This window comes from Trachurus japonicus, chromosome 11, assembly GCF_045865225.1.
Source record: "Trachurus japonicus isolate A0001 chromosome 11, Traja_1.0".
NCBI classification, from domain to species: Eukaryota; Metazoa; Chordata; class Actinopteri; order Carangiformes; family Carangidae; genus Trachurus; species Trachurus japonicus.
In genome coordinates this window covers 13,550,738-13,573,839 of record NC_140917.1, presented here as the reverse complement: position 1 = coordinate 13,573,839, position 23,102 = coordinate 13,550,738, and the positions used below count along the sequence as shown (strand labels likewise).

The following is a 23,102-nucleotide window of genomic DNA, read 5'->3' as shown; positions in this document are numbered from 1 at the left end:
ACACACACACACACACACACACACATACACACACACACACACACGCACACACAGAGAGAGAGAGAGAGCGAGAGAGAGAGAGAGAGAGAGAGAGAACTAACTATTCTACCATGCTACACTAACAATACTTGGGACTATTTTCACCTCCCCAAATTTTACAATAATAAAAAAATACACATAATAGAAATAATAACAACAATAACACAAATTAAACTAAAAAGAAGAAGAAAAATAATAGTATAACAATAATATATATCGCGTATACACAATTGACATTACAGTATTCTGATTATTATTGTTTTTTATTAATAATAATAATCATAACAACAATAATAATATTAATTGTGATAATCATAATAATAATCATAATAATTGTGATAATCATAATAATAACCAGAATAATAATTTATTTTTTAAAGGAAATAATTATTAGCAGACTTGAAATGAACAGTTCACACTGTGACGGCTGAAAAAAAAAAAAAATCAAAACACTGAAGCGCTCATGACACGGGCGCCGCTTGATTACGTCACCGGGGTCATGTGACGTCAGATTCGTTGCCGTGGTTTATTATCGCAGCTAGTCGGCGGCTAACGGATCAACCTGAGTGCGCACACTCTTTGACAGCGGTGTCAAAGGTGTCTTTCTCTTTTTTTATTGCCTCGCCTGTGGTGATAGACTGTAAAAAAAATATATATATATATATTTTACAGCACGAGGAGGAGCCGGCTTTCCTGCTGACCGTTGGACAACGTCGGTGTCCCGTGGGAGATTAGCTCGTTATCGCTCTTTAGCCTCCCGGTGACTGGGATTATTACCAAGCGTTAGCTATCTTTTGGCTAACAGGCTAATAACAACAACAACAACCAGGCTGTGGAGCTGTCTGAAAGCAGGTGCCTCATTATATTATATTAATTAGCAGAAAAGCAGATAAAGGTATATGAAGTAGCTGCTGCTAGATTCTCCCTTGCCCCTCCCCACTCCCTCAGGTTAACACTGTCTCTATTGCACAGTAGTGAATAGTGGATAGCTATGGCTCAACCAGCAGCTCTGACTTTATTATTATTTCAACCATTTTTAGAAACATGGCAGAGTCCAGCGACATGATCGAAGTCACCGTGAAGACTCTGGACTCTCAGAGCAGGAGCTACAAAGTCAGAGGCGAGGTAATGCTCTTACTGTGCCTGTCTAGAGAAGACATTGCTCTGTTTAAAAACTCGCCCCCCCCTGCCCCTTCATCTTCCCCTTCCCCTTCCCGTTTCAATGCAAGGTAGTGTGCTGTGTGTTGTCTCCCAGCTGACCGTGAAGCAGTTCAAGGAGCACATCGCGTCGTCAGTGGAGATCCCAGTGGACAAGCAGAGGCTCATCTACCAGGGCAGAGTGCTGCAGGATGACAGGACGCTGACTGAATACAGTGAGTTCACCACACAGCCACACAGGCTGCAGCAGCACTGTTAAAAAACCTGTAGTGGACGGGGATGCTTTGGCCTTAATACTGTTAAAATATGGAGTTTGTATTACAGCGTTAATTAGATATAGATAAAAAATCATTACTAAATTGCACAGAGCAGAAGAGTGTTATCTGTAGCATAAAGTACTCTACCAACATCCTATATTAATATTGACAATGGTTTTATATATGTATTAGTTATTATGTGTTGTTTATTGATTTTATCACTATAGTACTGAGATCTGAGTACTGCATCTCTTTCCTCCTCTATCTATCTATCTATCTATCTATCTATCTATCTATCTATCTATCTATCTATCTATCTATCTATCTATCTATCTATCTATCTATGATCTAGCACCACTGTCAGTCTGGGGGTGTGTCAGGTTCACAGCTGTAATTTTAACATGTTTAATTCAGGAAGAAAAGAAAGTGTCAGATGCTGCTTTAGTTTTGCAATAACTGCAGTTAGTTAAGCAGTTGAAGGAAGTGAAACCATCGAAGCACCAGGATGAATATTAAGTGATGCAACAAATGAGTAATGCTTCCTATTGAATTTTGTTATTCCTAATATAACTGTTTAGTACAATATTGATATGCAATACATTTGCTCAATTTACTCATATATATCAAATATTTGTCTCGTGTTGTTCTGACATTACTAAAATTACATTGATATTAGGCTAAACTGACTGAATGCTTTTGTGTTTTGCAATGGTGCCAGTACTTCGCTGCTAAACGGGTTTATGAGATGTCACAGCTCAGATACTGAAAATGCTAAAAATGCCAGTGTTATTTATAGATAGATTATTTAAAATAGAAATCAAAGTGATAAAATGTTTTCTCACTCTCTAATGGCGTCCATCCCTGTGTTTCTCCCTCAGATGTGGATGGGAAGGTGATCCATCTGGTGGAGCGAGCCCCGCCTCAGGCCACCATGTCTGGCTCCGGCGGCGCGGGCGTTTCCACGGGCGGGGCAGAGGGCGGCGGTGGCGGCGGCGGCCACGCGTCCTCCCAGGGTGCACCACACGACCGTAACGCCAACAGCTACGTGATGCTGGGCACCTTCAACCTGCCCGTCAACATCATGGACCCCCAGCAGCTGCAGGTGGGGAGGATGAATTGATGAACGTGCTGCGAGCAAACAGAAAGCTCACGCTGCTTTTCTGAGCGAGCAGCGGTGTCATGCTCATGAAATTATGAATTGTATTTCTTTTATATGAGAGTGTGTGTGTGTATATATATGTGTACATACTGTATATATATGCATATATATATAGGTGAGAGTTTGTATATATATAGTTATATTTTATACTTTATTTTACTCTTTTATATTATTGCTACATCTGTCTGCATTAGCTAAGTACTTTATTTCAGAATGTTTGGAGCAGCTGACAGATGAATTTCCTTCGGGATTAATAAAGTATCTATCTATCTATCTATCTATCTATCTATCTATCTATCTATCTATCTATCTATCTATCTATCTATCTATCTATCTATCTATCTATCTATCTATCTATCTATCTATCTATCTATCTATCTATCTATCTATCTATCTTGTCACACCTGGGGTTTGTCTTGTAGATGTCCGTTCAGCAGATGATGGCGGGAGTTGGCGACGCCGGGAGGAACACCAGGGTCAGCACCAGCTCCGGGGTAAAGGCTTGTTTTATCGCCAGTCGTTGTGATTTTGTGCCTCATTCTTCCTCTTCCTCTCACTCTTCGTGTTTTCTTTCTTTATATGTGCAGAGCAACGGCTCGGTGGACGTGCAGATCAACCTGGACCAGTCGATGCACAGCGAGCCCAGGATGAGGCTGCAGCTGGCCGAGAACCTGCTCAGGGACGCTCACGCTCTGATCCACAGACTGGAGGTCAGATCATCACGCTGTCATCGCCACACGGCACGGATCATTTCAGCTGTTCTAACATCACACAGTTTCTTTTTTTTTTTAAGTATATTTTCTGGGCTTTTTGCCTTTAATTGATAGTGTAGAGAAGAGAGACAGGAAATGGGGAGGCAGAGAGAAGGGGAATGACATGCAGGTCGGGATGCATTATCAGACATTTTTGTTTGATTTATTCAAATTCAAACTTTTTTTTTTTTTTTTGTAATTCACCTTTTATTAGTTTTCAACAAGAAAATACATACATACCATACCACAAGTCTAAACTAAGCCCAAACACAGCCTCTACAAAAAAACAAAAAAAAGCAAAGACATGTTTGTTTTTAAAAATGGCTACTGTTGTGGCAGGTACGTGTATTTATGTACGGTATGTTCCTTTACTTCTGGCTCTACAGTTCCCATCATGCTTTGGGTTATTTATTTATATGAGATGTAACAAGAAAACTCATTATTTTTGAGAATAAAATCAAATGAGGGATGTGGACCGGTATGAAACAGATGTTTTAATGGTGTTATCGTTATTATTATGATGATTGACAGCACTGACTCTACATGTGTGTGTGTGTGTAGGGAGTGTCCGGTGACAGCAGCTCCCATCCAGAGCCAGAGGTTTCCCAGTCCTCTTCTTCTTCACCGTCCTCTTCCTCCTCTGTGAGTGGAGCTGCAGCGTCACAGCCCATGGACACCAGCTCTCCTCCTCCTGCTGCTGCTCCTCCTGCTGCTGCTGCTGCTGCTGCTGCTGCTGCTGCTGCTCCATCGTCCTCCACCTCCACCCAGACGGAGGGAGCAGCCAGCGCCGGTCCCAAGTAAGTCACCCTGCACGACCCCGCCCACACCTGGTGCTAACATGGGAAAAATGTGTTTTATGATCTTGATTGCGTCTCTGTAATCAGGTTTCAATATGCAAATTAGTTCAACCCCAATCTTGGCAAAGACCAGCTACTGTTTTTTATTAAGTTTATTCAGTGTAGTTATTTTCTGTGAAAATCAAAAGCAAGTGAATTATGTCACAATTATCTATTTCTTAATTTTTCTAGTCAAAGTGCCTTTATTGTCATCATATTATGAACAGTACAACAAAATTAAAACTGCTGCCAGTACCAAAGCAGAATCGACAACTTCAGCTTATCAATGCTAAGAACACACGTTTTAATTTAACAGTTGGAGCACTGACTGACTGCTACTGACAGTTTACTAAGATAGATGCTGCAATAATTATAGCGGAAATGTATTTATAATCTTATAATTGATCGACAGGCCAGTCAGACTTGATTGACAGGCTGGAGTTGTTCCACAGGCCAGCAGTTGAATAGGCCTGGTCTAAAACTTATCATGAAGAAAAGTTTCTGCTCTAGCTGTGTGTTCCTGTGACAGGGCTGCAGCTCTCTTACTCTTTCTCTGTCAACATGCCTTTTTGTTTCTGTTTTCTTTTTTATTTAAGACCTCTATAGGCTTTAATTAAAACAATAACGATGGTTTACAGAAGGATGGATCCCTGTAATGTATAAACATATACCAGTGTGCTGCCTATGTAACTGTATAGGAAAAGAAAACTAGAATCAGCTTCGTTTCAGGTTACATCCCTGTTTATCCAGAGTCAGAAACAATATGAACCTGAGTTATCATGATGTTTTGTGTGATCACACTGACTTTTGATTTTGATTTTCACCAAAATCTCATCAGTTTGTCCTTTATTCCACATTTAAAGAAAATCCCTCAGGCTGATTCACAAGGCCACATTCATGTTTAGCCAAGTGAATCGGCTCATATCACCGTGTTGTGCACAGTCTGTCCTGAGTAAAGATTACCCACCATGCACTGTGTCTAGCTTTTTCATGCAACCGTTGTAATCACTACAAACGCAGGTCAGCTGTTGTCTTCTGGTTGTCTCTGCTTTTCTTTAGATGAAAATGTAATGTAAACACACTCACCTGTGCTCTGCGTTCGTCCTTCAGTCACCCGAGTCCAGCTGAGTTTGTGGAGGTTCTGTCCGAGGTCAGGAGGGTGGAGGAGAGGCTCCGCCCCTTCATAGAGAGGACCCACTCCATCCTCGGAGCCGCCACATCAGCAGACTACAACAACAACGTAAGAAGGGAGTGAAGCAACATCACAACACTCACAGTATGACACATGAAAACGGTTCGGTAGGAAAAGCCTCATCAGTGTTGTTGGGAGTGGTTTCGGCTTATGTGTTGTGTCTAACTTTAATTGATTAATAGTCACTTCCTGCTTTCATTAGGGATACTCTGTGACTCTGGTTTCTGGTCATTAGTCATTAGCAGTGGACCTGCTGTTGCAGCCGGTTTCTTATTTGCCACTTGTGGTGTTATTATACTGTACCGCCCCCGTCAGTCCTGGAAGAATCACATCAGTACATTTGACATGTTTGTTGATTTAAAGAGCTGCAGTGCCACCAGTTACTGTAGAAAAACAAGTTCTGTCACATTTTCAGAACTTACAGTAAAGGGATACTTCACCCAAAATCGATAATTCACCAATTTTCTACTCATCATCATGCCATGGAAGGGTTTGGAGAACTTTCAGAGTTATCAAAACGCTTTTGGAGTTCCAAAATTATCATAGGGAAATTACACAAAGAGATAAATGATCAATATATTTAAATAACAATAAAAGAAACGAAAGAACAAAACAATAGTTTTAAGGAGGATGTGTCACCAGTCTTTTACGTGCAGTTACATACTGTAACACTAATGGTCCTATCAGAACATTAGAAAGTGATTGCTTTACACAACAATACAATAATCCGTAAATGACAGTGAGACAATAAAGGAATGTTGTGTTTTTGCAGATGAAAACTGCTTTGACTAATTTTTTTTTTTTTTTTTTGATTTACCCATTTTCACCTGCACAAATAAAAGACTATAATCTCATTAACTCTCAGTCATGACATGTTGTTCTTTCTTCTGTCGTCTGCTTCTCCATTCACAGACACAGGAAAGAGAGGAGGATCAGCGCATCCTCAACCTGGTTGGAGATGCCCTGCGTCTCCTCGGAAACACCCTGGTTGTCCTCGGTGACCTGCGCTGCAACCTGGCAACCTCTCCTCCGCGCCACCTGTATGTGGTCCGCCCCATGGCCCACTACACCCACCCAGTCCTGCTCCAGGCCGGGCTGCCGCACATGCCCATCCCAGTAGGTTCCCACCGCACTGTGAGTCACCGTGGGGGGGGGGGGTCGTTCATCAAGGCCCATCTGTTAGAGTAGGTCACAGCTCGTTGTGAGTAGATTACAGTTGCTGCTTTGCTGGGATTTCCTGATGTTCACAAAACATCTGTGTGGTTTCTCACATGTGCTAATTTTTAACTGGGCAACAGCTGCTTGATACCTACATGTAGCTCTGAGCCTCAGGCTTCGTGGTGCAGTGGAGCCCAGAGGCTGAATAAAGAGGGTAAAACTGTTGCTTTTTACTAGAAACGTTTTTTACAATACAAAATATTACTAATTTACTAAATTTGAATTGAATTATTGAGGAAAACAAGGCAGGAGACATTATTAGGAGTAGAGCTAGTTTAGTTGAAAGTGAGTTAGTGATGAAAAAAGTAAAAATACTAATTTCTCTCTAGAAATGAAGTACTGTACTCTTGTCAAAAAAACACATGCAATGAGTGCTGCATGGATGTGAAAAGTCTCTTGGTCACTACCTCTGGTGATCTTCAGTGTGGGGATCCCATTTGTAAAAGTTGGTAGAATAAAATTAGGTACTCTTTAGGTTGAAATAATAAAAAGCCTTTATTTCAGCATGGCCTTAAAGCCCCTGTACTGAGCTTTTAACTGGATACGCAAAAGTCTCTGGTTTCTGCTGATGTGTCTCTGTTACCTACAACAGCAAATGAGCCCATCAGTGTGAAGAAAAGCTATTCTAAGTAGTCTAATTCTATAGCTCTGGAAGGCATGGTCGGGTCGGACCAAAACAAATCTACACGCGCCGGCCAGACAAACGTCTTCATGACAGTGGGAAATGCAGTCTTCATTCCGGCAAAACACCACTGCTTTCGTCCACAGGGGGCGCCAAAATCAACACTAAATGAAAAGTCTGTACAGGGGCTTTAAATTAAAAAAGATTTTAATCTAAGGCCATGCTGAAATGTGTTCACATTGTTCTTTAATAAAATTACATATTAGGCTAACAAATATCAAACCAAATGCTTTAGTTTTTGTGGTGGTGCCAGTATGAGATGTCAGACAAATGATCACAGCACAAATAAAACACCATATGCCAGAGTTAGTTTATTTATAACTAGTTTATTTGAAATAGAAGTCAAAATGATAAATGTTTTGTGAAAAGGCTTTTAATTATTTCAACCTAGAGAGTATCTCAGTTTCTGCCTCCAACTTTTGCAAATGAAGTACTCTTATTTTGAAACAGCTTTTAGTCAAGAGGAATACATTTTCTCTTATTTTGAAAGAGGGAAAGACCATGCACTGTGTTTATCACAGGATTAAAATCCATCACAGCAACACCTCCACTGTGTCCTGAGGATGTACAGTATAATAAACATGAGGCAGAAGACTCCACACCAGAGACCACAATCTGATCTGAAGTCAGTGTTGGACACATTTAGAAATCATGTTAATGTCTGCTGTCCAACTTGAGAAAGCACCAAGAAATGCAGCATGTAGTTCCATATAAACTTGTAGAAGTGTAGTTGCTGTTTTATAGTTGTTTTACGCTGTGGTTGGTTAAATGACTTCAGTCACTATATACAGGTTCATTTCAGTCAGTGCAATGTTTCAGAGACAGGTTTTGTAAATGTGGAACAAGACAACAATGTCCTGATGCAAAAACAATGAATTTTTGAATAGTAAAGAGTTTTAAGACCATGAAATCCAGCTGTTTAACTGCTTTTAAAATGTGACTGAACAACTTTCACTTGTCCTGGAGTCATATTTGTGCAGCTATTTGTGCATTTGTGCGGCTTGTGCAGGACTCTATCTGCTGCTGTGGCGATCGCTGACAGTAATGTGACCTGATGTGTTGTTTACATGACTGGCCCAGCACCAACAAGTAAACATGTCTTGTCTCCTCCAGATAAACTTGGGAACAACAGTAACCATGACGTCTAATGGGAGACAGACGGCCGAGGGACAGCGCCAACCCTCTCAGGGCACCGGCCAATCGGATCAGCGGGCTCCCGACCAGGCTCCGCCCGTCCAGCCCAACGGGGCCGCTCATCAGCCGGGACAGGGGGGAGGGGGGCCCCGCGTGATCCGCATCACCCACCAGACCATGGAGCCCGTGGTCATGATGCAGATGAACATCGACGGTGAGTGTGAGCGGCCGAGACTCTCCGTGAGACACAATCTACGGTGGCCCAGAGAGTTCAGTGCATATCGTAGACCAGAAGCTTGATTTTACTGTGTTTTCCTAAGTTGCATAAACAGCGCTGCTTGGGAGTTTGTGAACACCCCTTGAGTAGTTTAGTGTTTTCTTTTTTCTTTGATTTTATCATGATTATCTTATTTTATCATCGCCATTCCTTATGTATGATATGTCAGGTTTATGTTTATCAATTCTCTGTACTTGTGTAGGGAAGTGTGTGTGTAGCCAGCAGACTACAGTACGTGAGACGTAGAATCAGAGTATGTGCAAAAGTATAGTGTACACATACTCTGAACCACTGGAACTTAATAATCTTGCCCCAAACCGCAAAGAAACCATGTCCACCCAACTATAATCAAGACATAACAACAAAACAGCTACATAAACAAACATAAAATATAAATAACTAAAGAAGGACAGAAAAAAAAACTAAATACACAATAAATTAATAATACAAATAATACATAAGTAAAAAAGGGGGAAATTATGTTTTAGAAATAAATTAGAAATAAAGTAACAGTGAAGACGAATGTGTGAGGTTCAATTTCTGTTCATGTGATTGTTTATTTCCAGGTGAGTCGGCCGCTGGGTCCCAGGTTCCTGGACAGCCGAACGCTGCGGGTCCCGGCCAGCCCGGTGAGTTCTGCTCTGTGTGTGGGTACATGGTTGCTATGGTAACGACTGTCACTTCCTTCACAAGAACTTTGGATATAAGTCAAAAATCCAAGTTGTGGTCAGTAAAAGGACACACCTTCTCCCTCTGTGTTCAGGAGTGACGCCGGTCCACTTCCCGGGTCTGCCCCCCGAGTTCATGCAGGCCATCGTGCACCAGATCTCCCATCAGGCCGCCGCCATGGCCGCCGCCGCCTCAGCGGGACACCCGGAGCAGACGGCGTCCGGCCCCGGATCCGCGCCCGGCGCCGAGGCGGCCGCGTCCCAGCAGCCCCCCCACCCGGCTCAGGCCAGGGTGGTCATCACCAGACCGTCCTTCTCCCCTCGCATCCCGCAGCCGGTGGGAACCAGAGGAACCACCATCAACCTGAGGGCCACGGTGCCGACGGCGAGCCAGCAGCCAGGACAGGTCAGACCACCGCTAACTGTTGTTTTGTTTTGTTTTGTTTTGTTTTGTTTTGTTTTAATTATTGATGAATCAGACAGAGACAAAACAAACAGCTGCTTGTTTACCTCTGTGAGCAGGGCGCACCTCTGGCTCCGTCCTCCCTCACCCAGATGATCAGCGGTCTGGTGGGACAGCTCCTGATGCCGGGGCAACCAGGTCAGTGTCCGCCGGCTCCTACAGCCAACAAATCCAAAGGATCCATTCTGTATCGAATGAATGAATGAATGAATGAATTTTTTATTTTTGTGTCATGCCACCACTGTGGCCCATTCCATATGGGATTACAAGAAATCAAATACAAAAAATGAGACGCTCCTTCCTGTTGGTGTTACCTGCCACACAAGTGTGACACATAAATCTTATCTTATTTCTCATGTTCATATTCTGTTTTTAGGGTGACTTTTTAACATCTGTCTAGGGACTACAGATGAAAAATAGCCTCTTGGCTAATTCTGGCGCATTTACAGCAGTGTTATTAAAGGACAATTCCAGGCGAATTCAACTCAGGGGTGTATTTTCCTATCATTTTAGGTCTAAAAGAATGAATCTGAAGATTTTCAGTTTAATTGCTCCTGTTTTGCGGTAGTTGCGTCTGTCCCCGCATCGCCACGGCAGCAATGAATGGGAGTGGATGTAAGTTCCGCTGTTTAGGCTGTTTCCAGCCCTCAAAGCTACAATGTTTTTCCACAGACAGCGTCAGATGGCGACTCAAACATGCACCGAGAAGTTTATTTACTTCAAGCAAGCCGACATGTTTGTAAAACTAGATCTAATTCAAAGTCTCCTGGAGTCTCGCGCGAGACCCAGTTGCCGTGCGCGGTGTGTTCACATGCAATGGGAAAAGCTACCGTTTGTGTCATAAACACAGGAATATCAACTCTTTACTTGCTTCAAGTAAAAAAAACTTCTCGGCGCATGTTTGAGTGGCCACCTGACGCTGTCTGTGGAAAAAAATGTACACTTGAAGCAGGTCAAGAGTTGATATTCCTGTGTTTATGACACGAACGGTAGCTCCTACTGCGCCTGAATACACCAGCACTGCAACTTCGGGCTCGTGCGAGACTCCGGGCTTGCTTGAAGTAAATAAACTTCTCGGTGCATGTTTGAGTAGCCATCTGATGCTGTCTGTGGAAAAAAAATGCGGCTTTGAGGGCTGGAAACAGCCTAAACAGCGGAACTTACATCCACTCCCATTCATTGCTGCCGTGGCGATGCACGGACAGACGCAACTACCGCAAAACAGGAGCGATTAAACTGAAAATCTTCAGATTCATTCTTTTAGACCTAAAATGATAGGAAAATACACCCTTGAGTTGAATTTGCCCGGAATTGTCCTTTAATGTGCACTGTCCCCGTTTTCAAATAAACTTATTATTAAATAAACAACTTAAGATTACTTTCAGCACTCATCTATATATCGCTCGTCGTCTCATTGCCCAAGCCTTTTCAAGAAATAAAGAAAATGCAAATATATTCGACTGAAAAAGATGTTTTAGCTTCTCAGCATCGTCCAACCATACACACACACCAATTCGTTATTTGGATCTACCTTACTATAGTGGGGCGGATAAGATCAATATTTTACACCAATCGTTCACTTTGTGATAAAAGCATGAAATTTGGTAGATGTGTTGGTGAATATGTTTCAGACAAATCTGGATATTGGGCCACCTCAAAAGCGCCCCCTAGTGGCTGTGGCAACTATTTGTTATGCGAATAAATGAAAGATGAATAAAAACTGCCCTTTTAATAATACCAACTGGTGATGTATTGTATATTGTTGGAAAGCCTGATTAGTCACCTTTACAACGAGGTACAGCTTGTAAGGATCGTGCATTCATGGAATGAGTAACGGGGCTAAACGTGTGGGTAGCGCACCCCAAAAATGTGCATCCCCTGTGGGGCGGATTAGCTCAATAATGACGAATTGATTTATACAAAAACACTACTGGAGAGTTCATTTTTCTCTGATAAAGAATGGTTTCACCATCCCAGCGACCTTTCCATTTGATTCCTGGTGTCATAATTATTGGAAAAAGTGTGTTAATTTGTCTTTGTATGATGTCTGGTTGAGGAGGTATGAAAATTGGCATTTTTTTGGCCATTCTTGCGGACATAAATTCAAAATGGCCGGCAAAAAACCCCCCTGGAACATTAGTTGACCCGGGCAACAAGCAAAAATCTTAAGTAGACACCTTAAGGGTCCTTAAAAACCAAAAATGTTTGAAACATATCCAGCAACACATCTACCAAATGTTGTGCTTCTACCACAAAATAAACAATTCTTGTGATTTATTGAGCTAATCCGCCCCACAGGGGATGCACATTTTTGGGGTGCGCTACCCACACGTTTAGCCCCGTTGCTCATTCCATGAATGCACGATCCTTACAAGCTGTACCTCGTTGTAAAGGTGACTAATCAGGCTTTCCAACAATATACAATACATCACCAGTTGGTATTATTAAAAGGGCAGTTTATATTAAACATTCATTTATTCGCATAACAAATGGCTGCCACGGCCACTAGGGGGCGCTTTTGAGGTGGCCCAATATCCAGATTTGTTTGAAACATATTCACCAACACATCCACTAAATTTCATGCTTTTATCACAAAGTGAACGATTGTTTAGCTAATCCGCCCCACTACTAAGCAGTTTTTGTCTTATAAAGTCATAGAAAGGACAGTATAACACAAAATTAATTTCATTCTCCACCTCTCACATAAATTACAAATCTATCGTCTTCTACTGTGCCTGTCTCAATATGAAGACCATAGTATTAGTTTTGTTGGTTTATTGTGTTTAATTCACTTTCAGATTTTCTAAAAACTCAGATACTGATCTCAGAGCTGGTGTCTCTTATTTTGTCCCCAAGGTGATCCTGTGACCACGTCCTCCGCCGGCCCCCAGCCCTCCTTCTCTACCTCGTCTCTGTCCGACTCGTCCACCGTGTCTTCCGCCCCTCTCTCCGCCAACACCTCCGGACAGACGTCCACACACACCACCAGCACGGCCTCGGTGGGGCAGCCGGCTGAGGGCAGCGCCGAGGGGAATCTGGCCCAGCTGCTCGGCTCTCTGCTGGGGGGAGCGGCCGGGCTCGGGGGCGGGGGCTCCGGACCGGCGCCCTCCATCACCGTGACGCTGCCGGGGGTCCCGGGCTTCTTCCAGGGCATGTCGGACCTGACACAAGTGAGTTCACCCACCACTGACACGGGAGGGGGAGGAAGGTCAGGGTCTCATCCCCATGTACAGAAAACAGAAAAACTGGACTGTTCATCTGCAGAGTCATGGACAGTCATTGAAAAACTTGAAAAACTACTACTACTATTATTGTTATTATTAATATTATCTTTATTAGTAGTTGTTATACCACCGTAGGACTGCCTGACCCAGGATCATCACTGCATGATATCTGTTGTCTTTAAAGGTCCAGTGTGTAAAATTGGGGGGAAAACGGTGATATCTAGCGTTCAGATTCTAGTTTGCAGCGCTCGCTCGCTCGCACTTAGCTCTCCTGTCAGCAAAGTGACGGTGGCCCAAAAAATCTTGTTTGCCACGACTGAGAGTTATTTCAGGAGCATGGAGTGATGAGGTGAAGATCTAAACCATTTTACAATATGTCTGCTGTTTCCTACTCCTTCTTTTCTTCAGCCTTCTTTGTTGGTTTATTTATGAACTCGAAACTCGCTAAACGCGCTCTCTGGCTGGCTGGATTTTCCGTTCGGGCTGTCGTGCAAACATGGCGGCACTCTCTAAAGCAAGACCCTTGCTATATGTATATATAAAAGAATAATTAAAAGGCTATGAAACCCAAACACATTTTATTTTTTAGCGATTATACACTTATACACTATTCATGGGTAGTATTTACCTTGACAATTATTACACACTGGACCTTTAAGCTCCATCCTATATGTTAGTCACACCCGTTACTCTGTATTGTCTCATACGTTTGTTTTGTTTTGTTTCTTTTGTCTTTTCGTCATCACCACATGTGTCTGGAAAAAAAGAAAAACTTATATTAGAAATATATTGATATAATAACAGATTATGTTATGTAAACTCAGGGCTCCAGACTGTCATTTTGCCCCTAAAATTTTAGACAATACAAGTAAATTTTTCATCTACTTACCAGTAAATTTTCAGGGTTTTTCTAACACTGGTGAAACTTGGAAATTACGACTCCAATAATCTGTAATCTGTCAGTACAAGTGTCAGAGCAATGTGTGGGAGGATCCTGAATGAAAAGGAAATGTGAATATTCAAGCCAACTTACTGTGGCCCCTCTAAATGTTCTACTTGCGCTACTAAAATTTTAAATTAGGGGCCACTGTGCTCCTCGTAACCTATTAGCCCTGTTACATGTACAGCAGTATAAAAACATGCTGATCTCTGCTGGAGGCTGCGTTTCACCACGTCACCAACCTCCTGCGTTGCCCCGGGTTGAACACGTTGGTTAAAAGTGTTTGTTTCCCGCCTAGCCTCCGGCCAGCGGCCCCGGCACCCCGGCCCCGCCTCCTCCGTCCACCAGCGCCGCCCCGGCCCAGGACGGCAGCGGCGCAGGCACAGACTCCCTGAGCCCGGAGCTGTTCACCGGCATCGTGCAGGGCGTCCTGTCCACCATGATGAGCTCGCTGGGGGCGCAGCAGGGCAACGGAGAGAGCATCGCCCAGTTCATCCAGAGGCTGTCCCAGACCAGCAACCTCTTCACTCCGGGCTCCGGGGACGCCGTGGGTGAGTCGGCAGGATGATTCAGACACAAACACTGAAAAACACGTCTTCACTATTTTTTTTTTAATTTTTAATTTTTATTGGTGAAGTTAAAGGGATAGTTCACCCAAAATTGAAATTTCACTCATTATCTACTCACCCTCATGTCGACTAAGGGCTGGGAGAAGTTTCAGAGTTATCTGTGGCTTCTCTGAGTTACAGGGGGTCTCGGCGTAGCAGTGCATGTCCATATAACGGTTGCAAATGGATACCAACTGTCTTCGTAACAAAAAGACACACCAAAAAACATCCAAATACCTCCATGCTGCTCGTATGTAATGTCCGTCTTGTATTGAAGCCTCGAAATGCGAAATTGTCCCCAAAAAAATTTAATAAGTCTATATTTCAAGCTTGTTTTGTAGCGGAAGCTTCTCGAAGCTCCTCTTCCCGGTTCGTCAAATTTGGACGAACTGGGAAGAGGACAGACCCTGGTTCGTCCAAATTATTATATAATTATTTTCATTTGTGTAGAATAATTGTTAGAGTTACTATTAAATAGAATAATTGTTAGAGTTGCTATTAAACGTATATTGCTATGATAGTGATATATTGCAATTATCACTATGTTAATTAAAGTGTTTTCCTTTCACATTTCACACCACCAGGGTTCTTTGGCGACCTGCTGTCCCTGGTCTGCCAGAGCTTCTCCATGGTGGACATGGTGCTGCTGCTCCATGGTAACGCCCAGCCTCTGACCCGCATCCGGCCGCAGCTCACTGACTTCTTTACTGAGCACTACCTCCAGGGCCGGGAGCCCACTGACGCCAACATCGCTGTAAGTGCTGCTGCAGCTGCAGCTCTGTCCCGCTGCATACAGTCTGCACCTCTGGATTGTTGATTTCTCTTCATTATAAATTAATTTCTCTTTTATTTTTCACAAAAATGTCATAGTGTCTTTAAATGCAGCTGCTACAATGATTAAAAATGTTCAGATTCAGACTGGATATGATCATTCAGAGCAGCATTGGTTTGATTTTCACAGTTAGGACAAAAACATTTTGTTCTCTCCGCAGACAGCAGCTGAAGACCTGATCAACGGACTGGAGGAGTACATAGCTGAGAGCTTTGTAAGGACCACACACGCACACACACACAGACACACAGACACACAGACACACACACACACACACACACACACACATAATGACCTCTTTCTCCCACCTGATGTGCTGACCCTGTGTGCTGTGTGTCCAGGCCACAGTGACAGTGCGAGAAGGAGTGGACATCGTGCAGACCAACCTGTCCTTCCTCCGGCAGCAGTTCACACACATGGCCTCACACATCCTGCGCTGCAGCGGTAAGGCACTGCTCAAGGAGGCTGGCGACCTGGAAAACAGACTGCAGGCAGACTGACTCTAAAGACAGTCGAGAGACTGTGAATTATCATCATCATTCTGTCAAAGCTCTAGTTTTTGTGTTTGTTTGTTTTTTGTCTTGAGTCATTTATATTACAGTATACAAAGACAGAGAAAAAAAGAAGAAAAAAGATAAGAAAAAGGCACAGATGGGCAAGAGTAAATAAGCAGGGGTAAATTAGTCACAATGATAACATTTATACAATTTAAGAGATAGAGCTGGATCCAGGGTTTAGAAACAGTTCAGTCCTTTTTATTCCATGTTACATATTCTTGTCTCCACATCAAGACAGAACATCACACTTCTTATATAACTGTACAGTAAGTTTTGAGTGGGTACATCGATTTTAGATCCAATCCAACGAAAGTTTAAGTCCATATATTGGTGTATTTTAGATTGTTAGAAAAAACACAATTTCAAGGGAAAAACTCAGCTTTTCCATGTCTATGTATTTCTCTTACAATTACAATTACAATCCACAAGAGACGGGGACTCTTTTGTTTGCCACCGTCTTGTAACATATTTTAACCAAATATTTGTCCATAATATTGATCGTGAGGGAGATATTACCAAGGTAAATTGTGCAAAAATCGTGTTACAAAGCCTAATGGTGATTCAATTTCCTCCATTGCATCCCCTGTGTGTCCTCGGTGCTAGATCACACGTTTGGCCCTCGCCTGCTGCTGCTGTGCACCCGGGGCCTGTTCGAGTGCCTGGCTCTGAACCTGTACTGCCTCGGAGGAGAGCAGAGAGCGCTGACCGCAGTCATCAACCACCGCATCGTCAGTATACGTCATCTCTAACGCCGCTTCTCTCTCGTGTGATGTGATGTGATGTGATGCGATGCGCTGTGTGCGTCAATGCCGTGTGTGTGTACTGTGTGTGTTTGTGTAGAGGAGGATGTCTGCAGAAGTCAACCCCAGTCTGGTCAACTGGCTCACCGGCATGATGTCTCTGAGGCTGCACGTCATCCTGGAGCACAACCCGGTCACAGAGGACCAGATCCAGCACTACGTCATCTACACACAGGTGATCGGCTCAGTCCTGACGCAAACATCACTGACGTCACTGAAATCAAGTTGGTTTAGTTTTTAATTTGGCTCGTAGAGTCACTGAATCATAGATACAGAACTCAAAACATGTTATAACACAGTTTTCATTGATGCAGACTTACTGTTTGGAAATTAAAGCTTACAACAAAATAAATGGTTGTAAACTGAGATAAGGAAACATGAAGCTGAGGATGATGAGAGAGGAGATTCATCTCAACACCTGTGATTGTAATGAGCAGCAGGTCAACATCAACTGCACTGCCAAGGCCTCAGAGCATCAATCTGATCATTAAATGAGAACATGTGATTATTTCACATCCTCACATCTGCCAGATGAGTTCTCAGGGACTAATTGAGTCAAAATCAAAATTCAAAATGCACATAAACATGTGATTTCACTGTGATTTCAGGGGGATGTGAACCAGAGGTCGGAGGCTGAAGCGCAGCAGCCATCAGACAGTCCCAGTGTGGAGGTGAGTCTGTCTCTGACGTCTCTGTGGTTCAGCTCTGAGCCCGTCGGTTCCTACTGAACGTGTATATCTTAAATAATAACTGGAAAACATGAAGCTTCACTCCTATGAAAAGAGCTTTCTCTTCTCTTTCCTTCAGCATTTCTTAGAGACTGTTTTCAGCAGCAGATTATTCCACATATTTTACTGTAGAGAGTGTGTGTACTGTCCAGCAGGATGGACGATGATGAGAGAACATGAGCCGGATGTTTTCTTTTTGGGATAACAGCAACTCTGAAAGTGTCTTAAACACAGAGAAACACAATGAAACACAATGAATAACAGCAGCAGCAAAATAAGAGGTCACAAAATACTGTAATGAACATGTCAGATGAATGTGCGGTAAAAGATCATTTAGCATCATCAAACTTAACTAAAGAAAGAAGCAACAATACATAACAAACTGCTGCAATAGACAAATCAAGATGAAACTGAAGCTGACTGGATCCCTCCTCCCTCTGACAGATGGAGGAGAGTTTGTCTCCGGCCGCTGCCACCACAGCAGAGGAGGCCATGGCCACGTCAGCTGACGGCGGAGAGAGGGGAGCGGCTCCTGGAGACAGCACCGTCTCATCAGGAGACACTCATCAGTGTCCCGCTGCGGCCCCGACAGGACGGGAGGAGGCGGCGGCTCCTGAGGTGGAGCCGTGGGCGGCAGCTGTCCCACCTGTAAGGAGCGAGGTTTCCTAAACACAGAATAATGAAAATACATTTTAAAGGAGACATATTATACCCTTTTTCCACAAATTAGGGTTCCCAGTTCCCAGATGTCTTAAAGACATGCCTGTGACATACTTCGGTCAAAATACCACATAACAAGGATCAACCATCACAGCTCTTAATAGCTCTGTTCAGAACAGCTGGTTTCATTGCCTGTCCCTTTAAATGCAAATGAGCTACTGCCCCTTCCACTGGTACAGGTACTCACAGGTAGGGCTGGTATTATGCAAAGCCTGCAAATTACAGATTTTATTTTTGTCAATTCTCAAATTTTGGGGGCTGGAAGGCAAGTTAAACACCCAAATATCTGTTAAAGAGCCTTCAAAAAGTGTTATATCCATAATATGTCCCCTTTAAAATAAATATAAAGGAGAATAGATAGATAGACAAAAAATAATAATATTCAGCCCTGAGTTTGTTCTTCCTTCCTTTCCAAGCTTGCAGGGTCTCCATCCAACTCACATAATCTGAAGTTATTGCATTGATTCATAAGTTTCCAGATTTTGTAAAATGTATCCTCTTGATATTAATGTTTCCAAATGTTTCATTACATCTCATTAGTTTAGAGTTTACTGAAAGTTATGTGCTGATGAATGGAACCACATCATGCTCCCTGCCTGAGGTCAAATTTACATCAACATGTGTTTATGTCTCATGATGCTGAGGAGAACAAAGCGTCACTCGCTCCTCGTGTGTGTGTGTGTGAACCCGTGGCCATCACTTCATTGGTTTATAACTGTCCCACGGTGTCTCTCTCTCAGGAATGGGTTCCCATCATCAGACACGACATGTTGTCTCAGAGGAAGATCAAAGCTCAGCCGCCGCTGTCGGACGCCTACCTGCACGGGATGCCTGCCAAGAGGAGGAAGGTGAGCCATGTTGGGTGATGTGTCTGTGTTTCTGCCGTTCAGGTGCTCAGGTGTAAACGCACCCGAGACACATTCAGGACACATTTGAGCTCCGATCACTCAGACAACCTTCACACTCTGTCAGCAGAGTGAATATGAATGTATCCTGACCACACTGTCCTGACCAACCCTCATCTGTCAGACTGGCTAAAAACTACAACATATTTGTTTAAATGTAAAACAGGAAGTTAGATCCGATCACTGAAGCACATTTTAAAGCTGGTGTGAACTGATCTGACCACTGTGATTGAATCAGTGAAGGTCGGTGCTCATGAGTGTCCTGGATGTCAGAGGTGTACAGGTGTGCAGCAGCTGAACTGTCGACTTCTCAGAATAGTTCAGCCCCCCTTGCTTATGCTAAACTCAGCTAACCACATCCTGAGCAGCTCGTTTCCTGACATGTCATGTCATGTGTTTCCGTCCGTAGACCACCCAGTGTGAGGGACCGCATCTGTCTCTGTCAGACGCCGTGAGTCGAGCCGCTCGCACCGCCGGCGTCCTGCCCGTCTCTGCCCCCAACAGCCTGCAGGGGGAGCTGGAGAGGCCCGAGCTGCAGGAGGCCTACACCAAACAGGTAGTGACGGACTCTCGAGACAAAAGATCAAAAAAGCTTGTATGCATGCTTATCGTGCAATTGACAGACATTGTTGATAATGGCATTGGTATCATTTAAGTCTAACAAGGTGCCATTTATAAATGGCAGTGGTACGGCCCCCTACTCACTGTACCTGTACATGTATAAAACATGATTATATGAACCTGTGTATTATTTGAAAAGCTGAGTATTAAATGCACAATAACAAGGTATGTTTATACATGGCCCAGTTTAATATAATACACAATTTTATACAGACAACACCAAAACAATACTGTCCAACAAAGGCAAAGTGCAGTAGCTGCATTTTTTCTTGTCTTTTCTTTTTTTGACCAATCAAAAGTATGGCATACGGTATTCTCTTCAATCTGGTAGAATTTGATATTGGTACTGGTAAAATTTCCAGAGTTATTGGGCTTTTTATTTTGCTGTCCATCCAAAAAAGCACTGTGAAACCAAGGCAAAAGTGCAGTATCTGCCATAAAACGGTCAAAATTGGTCAGAAAGACAAACTACAAAATACATTTAATTCAGTCCACCTTTATCTAATCAATTATAGACTTGGTAGATATTCATAATTGCTTAAACCTTACAATGAAAAACACAAAAGGCTGTTTTTCTCAGTTTGGCATTTTTACAGATACTGCACTTTGCCTTTGAAGGGCAGAACATCACTCTGGGTAAACTTCACTCCGCTGCGTCTCTGTCTCCGCAGGTGAAGAGCGACATCAAAGAGCGAGTGCAGGATGATCCGAACTACAGCTCCCAGAGGTTCCCCAACACACACCGAGCTTTTTCTATAGAAGACTCCTAATCCTCTACAGCCATGTGCCACAGATGGGGGGCGGGGCCAGGTCCAGATCCAGGTCCAGGTTCAAGTCCAGAACAGAGGAGCGAGGGCCAGGTCCAGAACAGGATCCGTTCCCCGGTACATGTAGTGTGCTAATATCCCATCGTAGGACGACGGCTGCCGGCCGAGCGGTTCCTCCTCCTCTGCTCTAGTTTGGTTAGGATGGGGGGGGGAAGAGAAAAAAAAACCCTGCAGACTGTGAACCCTCCACATGGCACATGGTCTGAGGAACTACTGATCTAACTAAAACATTCCCTCTGCTCTCTGACTCCACTGAGAAACTCGTGGTGGGAAGTCAAGTGTCAGAGTAAACACTGGCTGCAGCAGCTCAGCGCAGGAGAGAACAGGAGGAAAAAAAAACATGACGTGGGGAACGAAAAACCCTCTTCTGTCGGTCCGAGACAGTCTGAGCCTCAGACCAGTGCCAGGACCATTAGGACAAGAACGGACAATTCAGTCGTAACGCTCTGAGAAAATAAATGTTCATAGAAATAGTTTCACTTATGAGAATAGAGCTGCATTGATACAAGATAAAATGTTAACATAATGGTGTAAGATTACTAAGGAAAAGCTGGAAGAGAAAAGTGATACCATGAAAACAAACTATGAAATATTATTAAATAAATCTGGAAGTTTATTATTAAAAAAAAAAAAAAAAAAAAAAATCACAATATTTCAAGAGTAAAGTCTTAAGATGAAGAGAAGATGTTTCCCGACAGTGCATCATACTCCTCTGTCCTCTGTTGCACATGTATTTGCATTATGAATATATATACTGTATGTATAACTGTAAATGAGAACAAACTGTACATAAGTAAGTAAATGGGGAGTGATGTCATAGAGCTGTGTCAGTGTCAGTCAGGTTACTAGTGCTGTTGCCAAGGCGTCAGGTTTTTATCTATTAGCATCATGACTTTAGAAATGACATTAAACATCACAAAATGATTTGGTGTGTTCACAGTGCGGTCTTCTCTTATGTGTCTGCACTATTATTAGCTGCCACAGCCTGATGGTGGCTGTCTGTATGTGTGTATGCGTGTGTGTGTGTGTGTGTGTGTGTGTGAGGAGCACAGCTACAGTTAGCAGAGCTCGGTTACTCTGTGCTTGTAAACATCACTGAAATAAATCAACTTCAAACCAGTGTTTGTTTCAGGTCTGAGGTTCAGAGTCACACAGACACACTTCTGCTGCAACAAGATTAGACGAGTCTGTGATCTACACAACACAGCAGCCGACACGTTGACAGGAAGTGTTTCAGGCCCTTTACAGCTCATGGTTTATTTTTTACTGTGAAACAACAGGGTTGGTTTTTAGCTCAGGTAATTCTCGATCAGGCTGGGCAGCATCCTCTGAGGCTGGAAAATGAAGCCTGCACTGAAGTATCATAACCTGCAGTTCATCTAAAGACCACTAGATGGCTCCAAAAGTCCCTATAGACTCCCATTGGAAATTATCAAACTTTTACAGCAGAAATAAACATGTTTACAGTCTGGAACAAAAGTTGTTTTGATTAAAAAAAAAAAAAAAACTCTCAGCTTCACACACACTTAACCACTTTGCCCTTTTTTGGGTTAGAGGCAGAGCTGATGGCTCAGTCTGAGCTTCACAAACAACTCCTCAGAGGCCTGTTAAAATGAGAATGACAACGACAGCTAATAAAATCATAAATAATAGTAATTGTACACATCAATAACTAGAGACAGGTGTTGTACAGCAATGGGGACACAGGATCTCCTGGTCAGCTGTGGCTCAGGAGGTAGATGGTCCACTAGTGTTGTGGTCAAGACCGAGTCAAGACCAACACTTTAAGGGGGTCGAGGCCAAGTCAAGACCGAGACCAAATAAAAATGTAGTCGAGTCCGAGTCAAGACCAAGACCTTGGCTTGACCCTGAGAAACTTGATCAAAAATTGAATGAACGTTGCTAGTAGTGTGAAGCCCCTTGGGAGGCCGGGATGTTGTAAAGACGATGGTTGGGGTCTTAAGTTGACCTACATTTCAGTGCAGATGTCAAAGGACCCGAGTCCCTTGAGGAAAAAAGAGACGCCTCTGTCCCTTCAGGTAGATTCATCTGTGTCCTGTTTAATTGTGAACCACCTCAATGTCCTTCTCTTATTCGTTGACTGAAGTGTAGGCCTAGACCTTTTAAAATCAAAGACCGTCTTCTTGATAAGAGGCAGCCATCACTGTTGTTCATCCTCTAGAACTGAATATCCTCATCCTCCTTTGGACCAAAGTTGACCTCCACCACACACACACACTCATTTCACATCATCATCATCCACAAATGACAAACACTTCTCTTTATTAATCATAAGTTTATTCACACAACCAGGATTCACACGGGGAGTTATTGCAGTATATACGGGAATTAAGCAACACAGGACCTGACGAGTCATGTTTTCTAACACAGGCGCATGACTGATAAATACACACCAGACCGTGTTCGATCCCGATGCACCACAGCTACTGTTACAGCATGCTTTATTGCTCAGTTTGGAGAAGCACTAAATATGATTGAGCTGTG

General features: G+C 43.2%; 1 protein-coding gene across 3 annotated transcripts; it reads left to right on the top strand.

Moving 5' to 3' along the window:
• The first annotated feature begins 533 nt into the window (after positions 1–533).
• bag6l (BCL2 associated athanogene 6, like) lies at positions 534–21,717 on the top strand. Of its 3 annotated transcripts, XM_085791111.1 has the most exons (25): positions 534–891; positions 1,080–1,164; positions 1,295–1,412; positions 2,333–2,556; positions 3,036–3,107; positions 3,201–3,323; positions 3,927–4,162; positions 5,312–5,441; positions 6,306–6,509; positions 8,407–8,641; positions 9,271–9,333; positions 9,468–9,778; positions 9,895–9,973; positions 12,692–13,005; positions 14,298–14,550; positions 15,192–15,361; positions 15,600–15,653; positions 15,781–15,883; positions 16,600–16,724; positions 16,837–16,971; positions 17,405–17,467; positions 17,969–18,172; positions 18,985–19,092; positions 19,559–19,705; positions 20,442–21,717. In XM_085791111.1, the coding sequence occupies exons 2-25, from the start codon at positions 1,084–1,086 to the stop codon at positions 20,538–20,540; spliced, it is 3,651 nt and encodes a 1,216-aa protein (XP_085647237.1). In that variant the 5' UTR covers positions 534–891; positions 1,080–1,083; the 3' UTR covers positions 20,541–21,717. The 3 variants fall into 3 exon arrangements, with proteins under 3 accessions (XP_085647237.1, XP_085647238.1, XP_085647239.1); XM_085791112.1 differs by lacking the exon at positions 17,405–17,467 and having other exon boundaries at positions 20,442–20,740; XM_085791113.1 differs by lacking the exon at positions 534–891 and having other exon boundaries at positions 1,273–1,412.
• Positions 21,718–23,102: the final 1,385 nt, after the last annotated feature.

Excerpts from the sequence above, each read along its gene's own strand:
- bag6l (XM_085791111.1), top strand. The coding sequence starts at position 1,084 with ATGGCAGAGTCCAGCGACATGATCGAAGTCACCGTGAAGACTCTGGAC. Across the intron at positions 9,779-9,894 it reads CGAGCCAGCAGCCAGGACAG|GGCGCACCTCTGGCTCCGTC; the intron begins GTCAGACCACCG and ends CTCTGTGAGCAG. Across the intron at positions 17,468-17,968 it reads CAGACAGTCCCAGTGTGGAG|ATGGAGGAGAGTTTGTCTCC; the intron begins GTGAGTCTGTCT and ends TCCCTCTGACAG.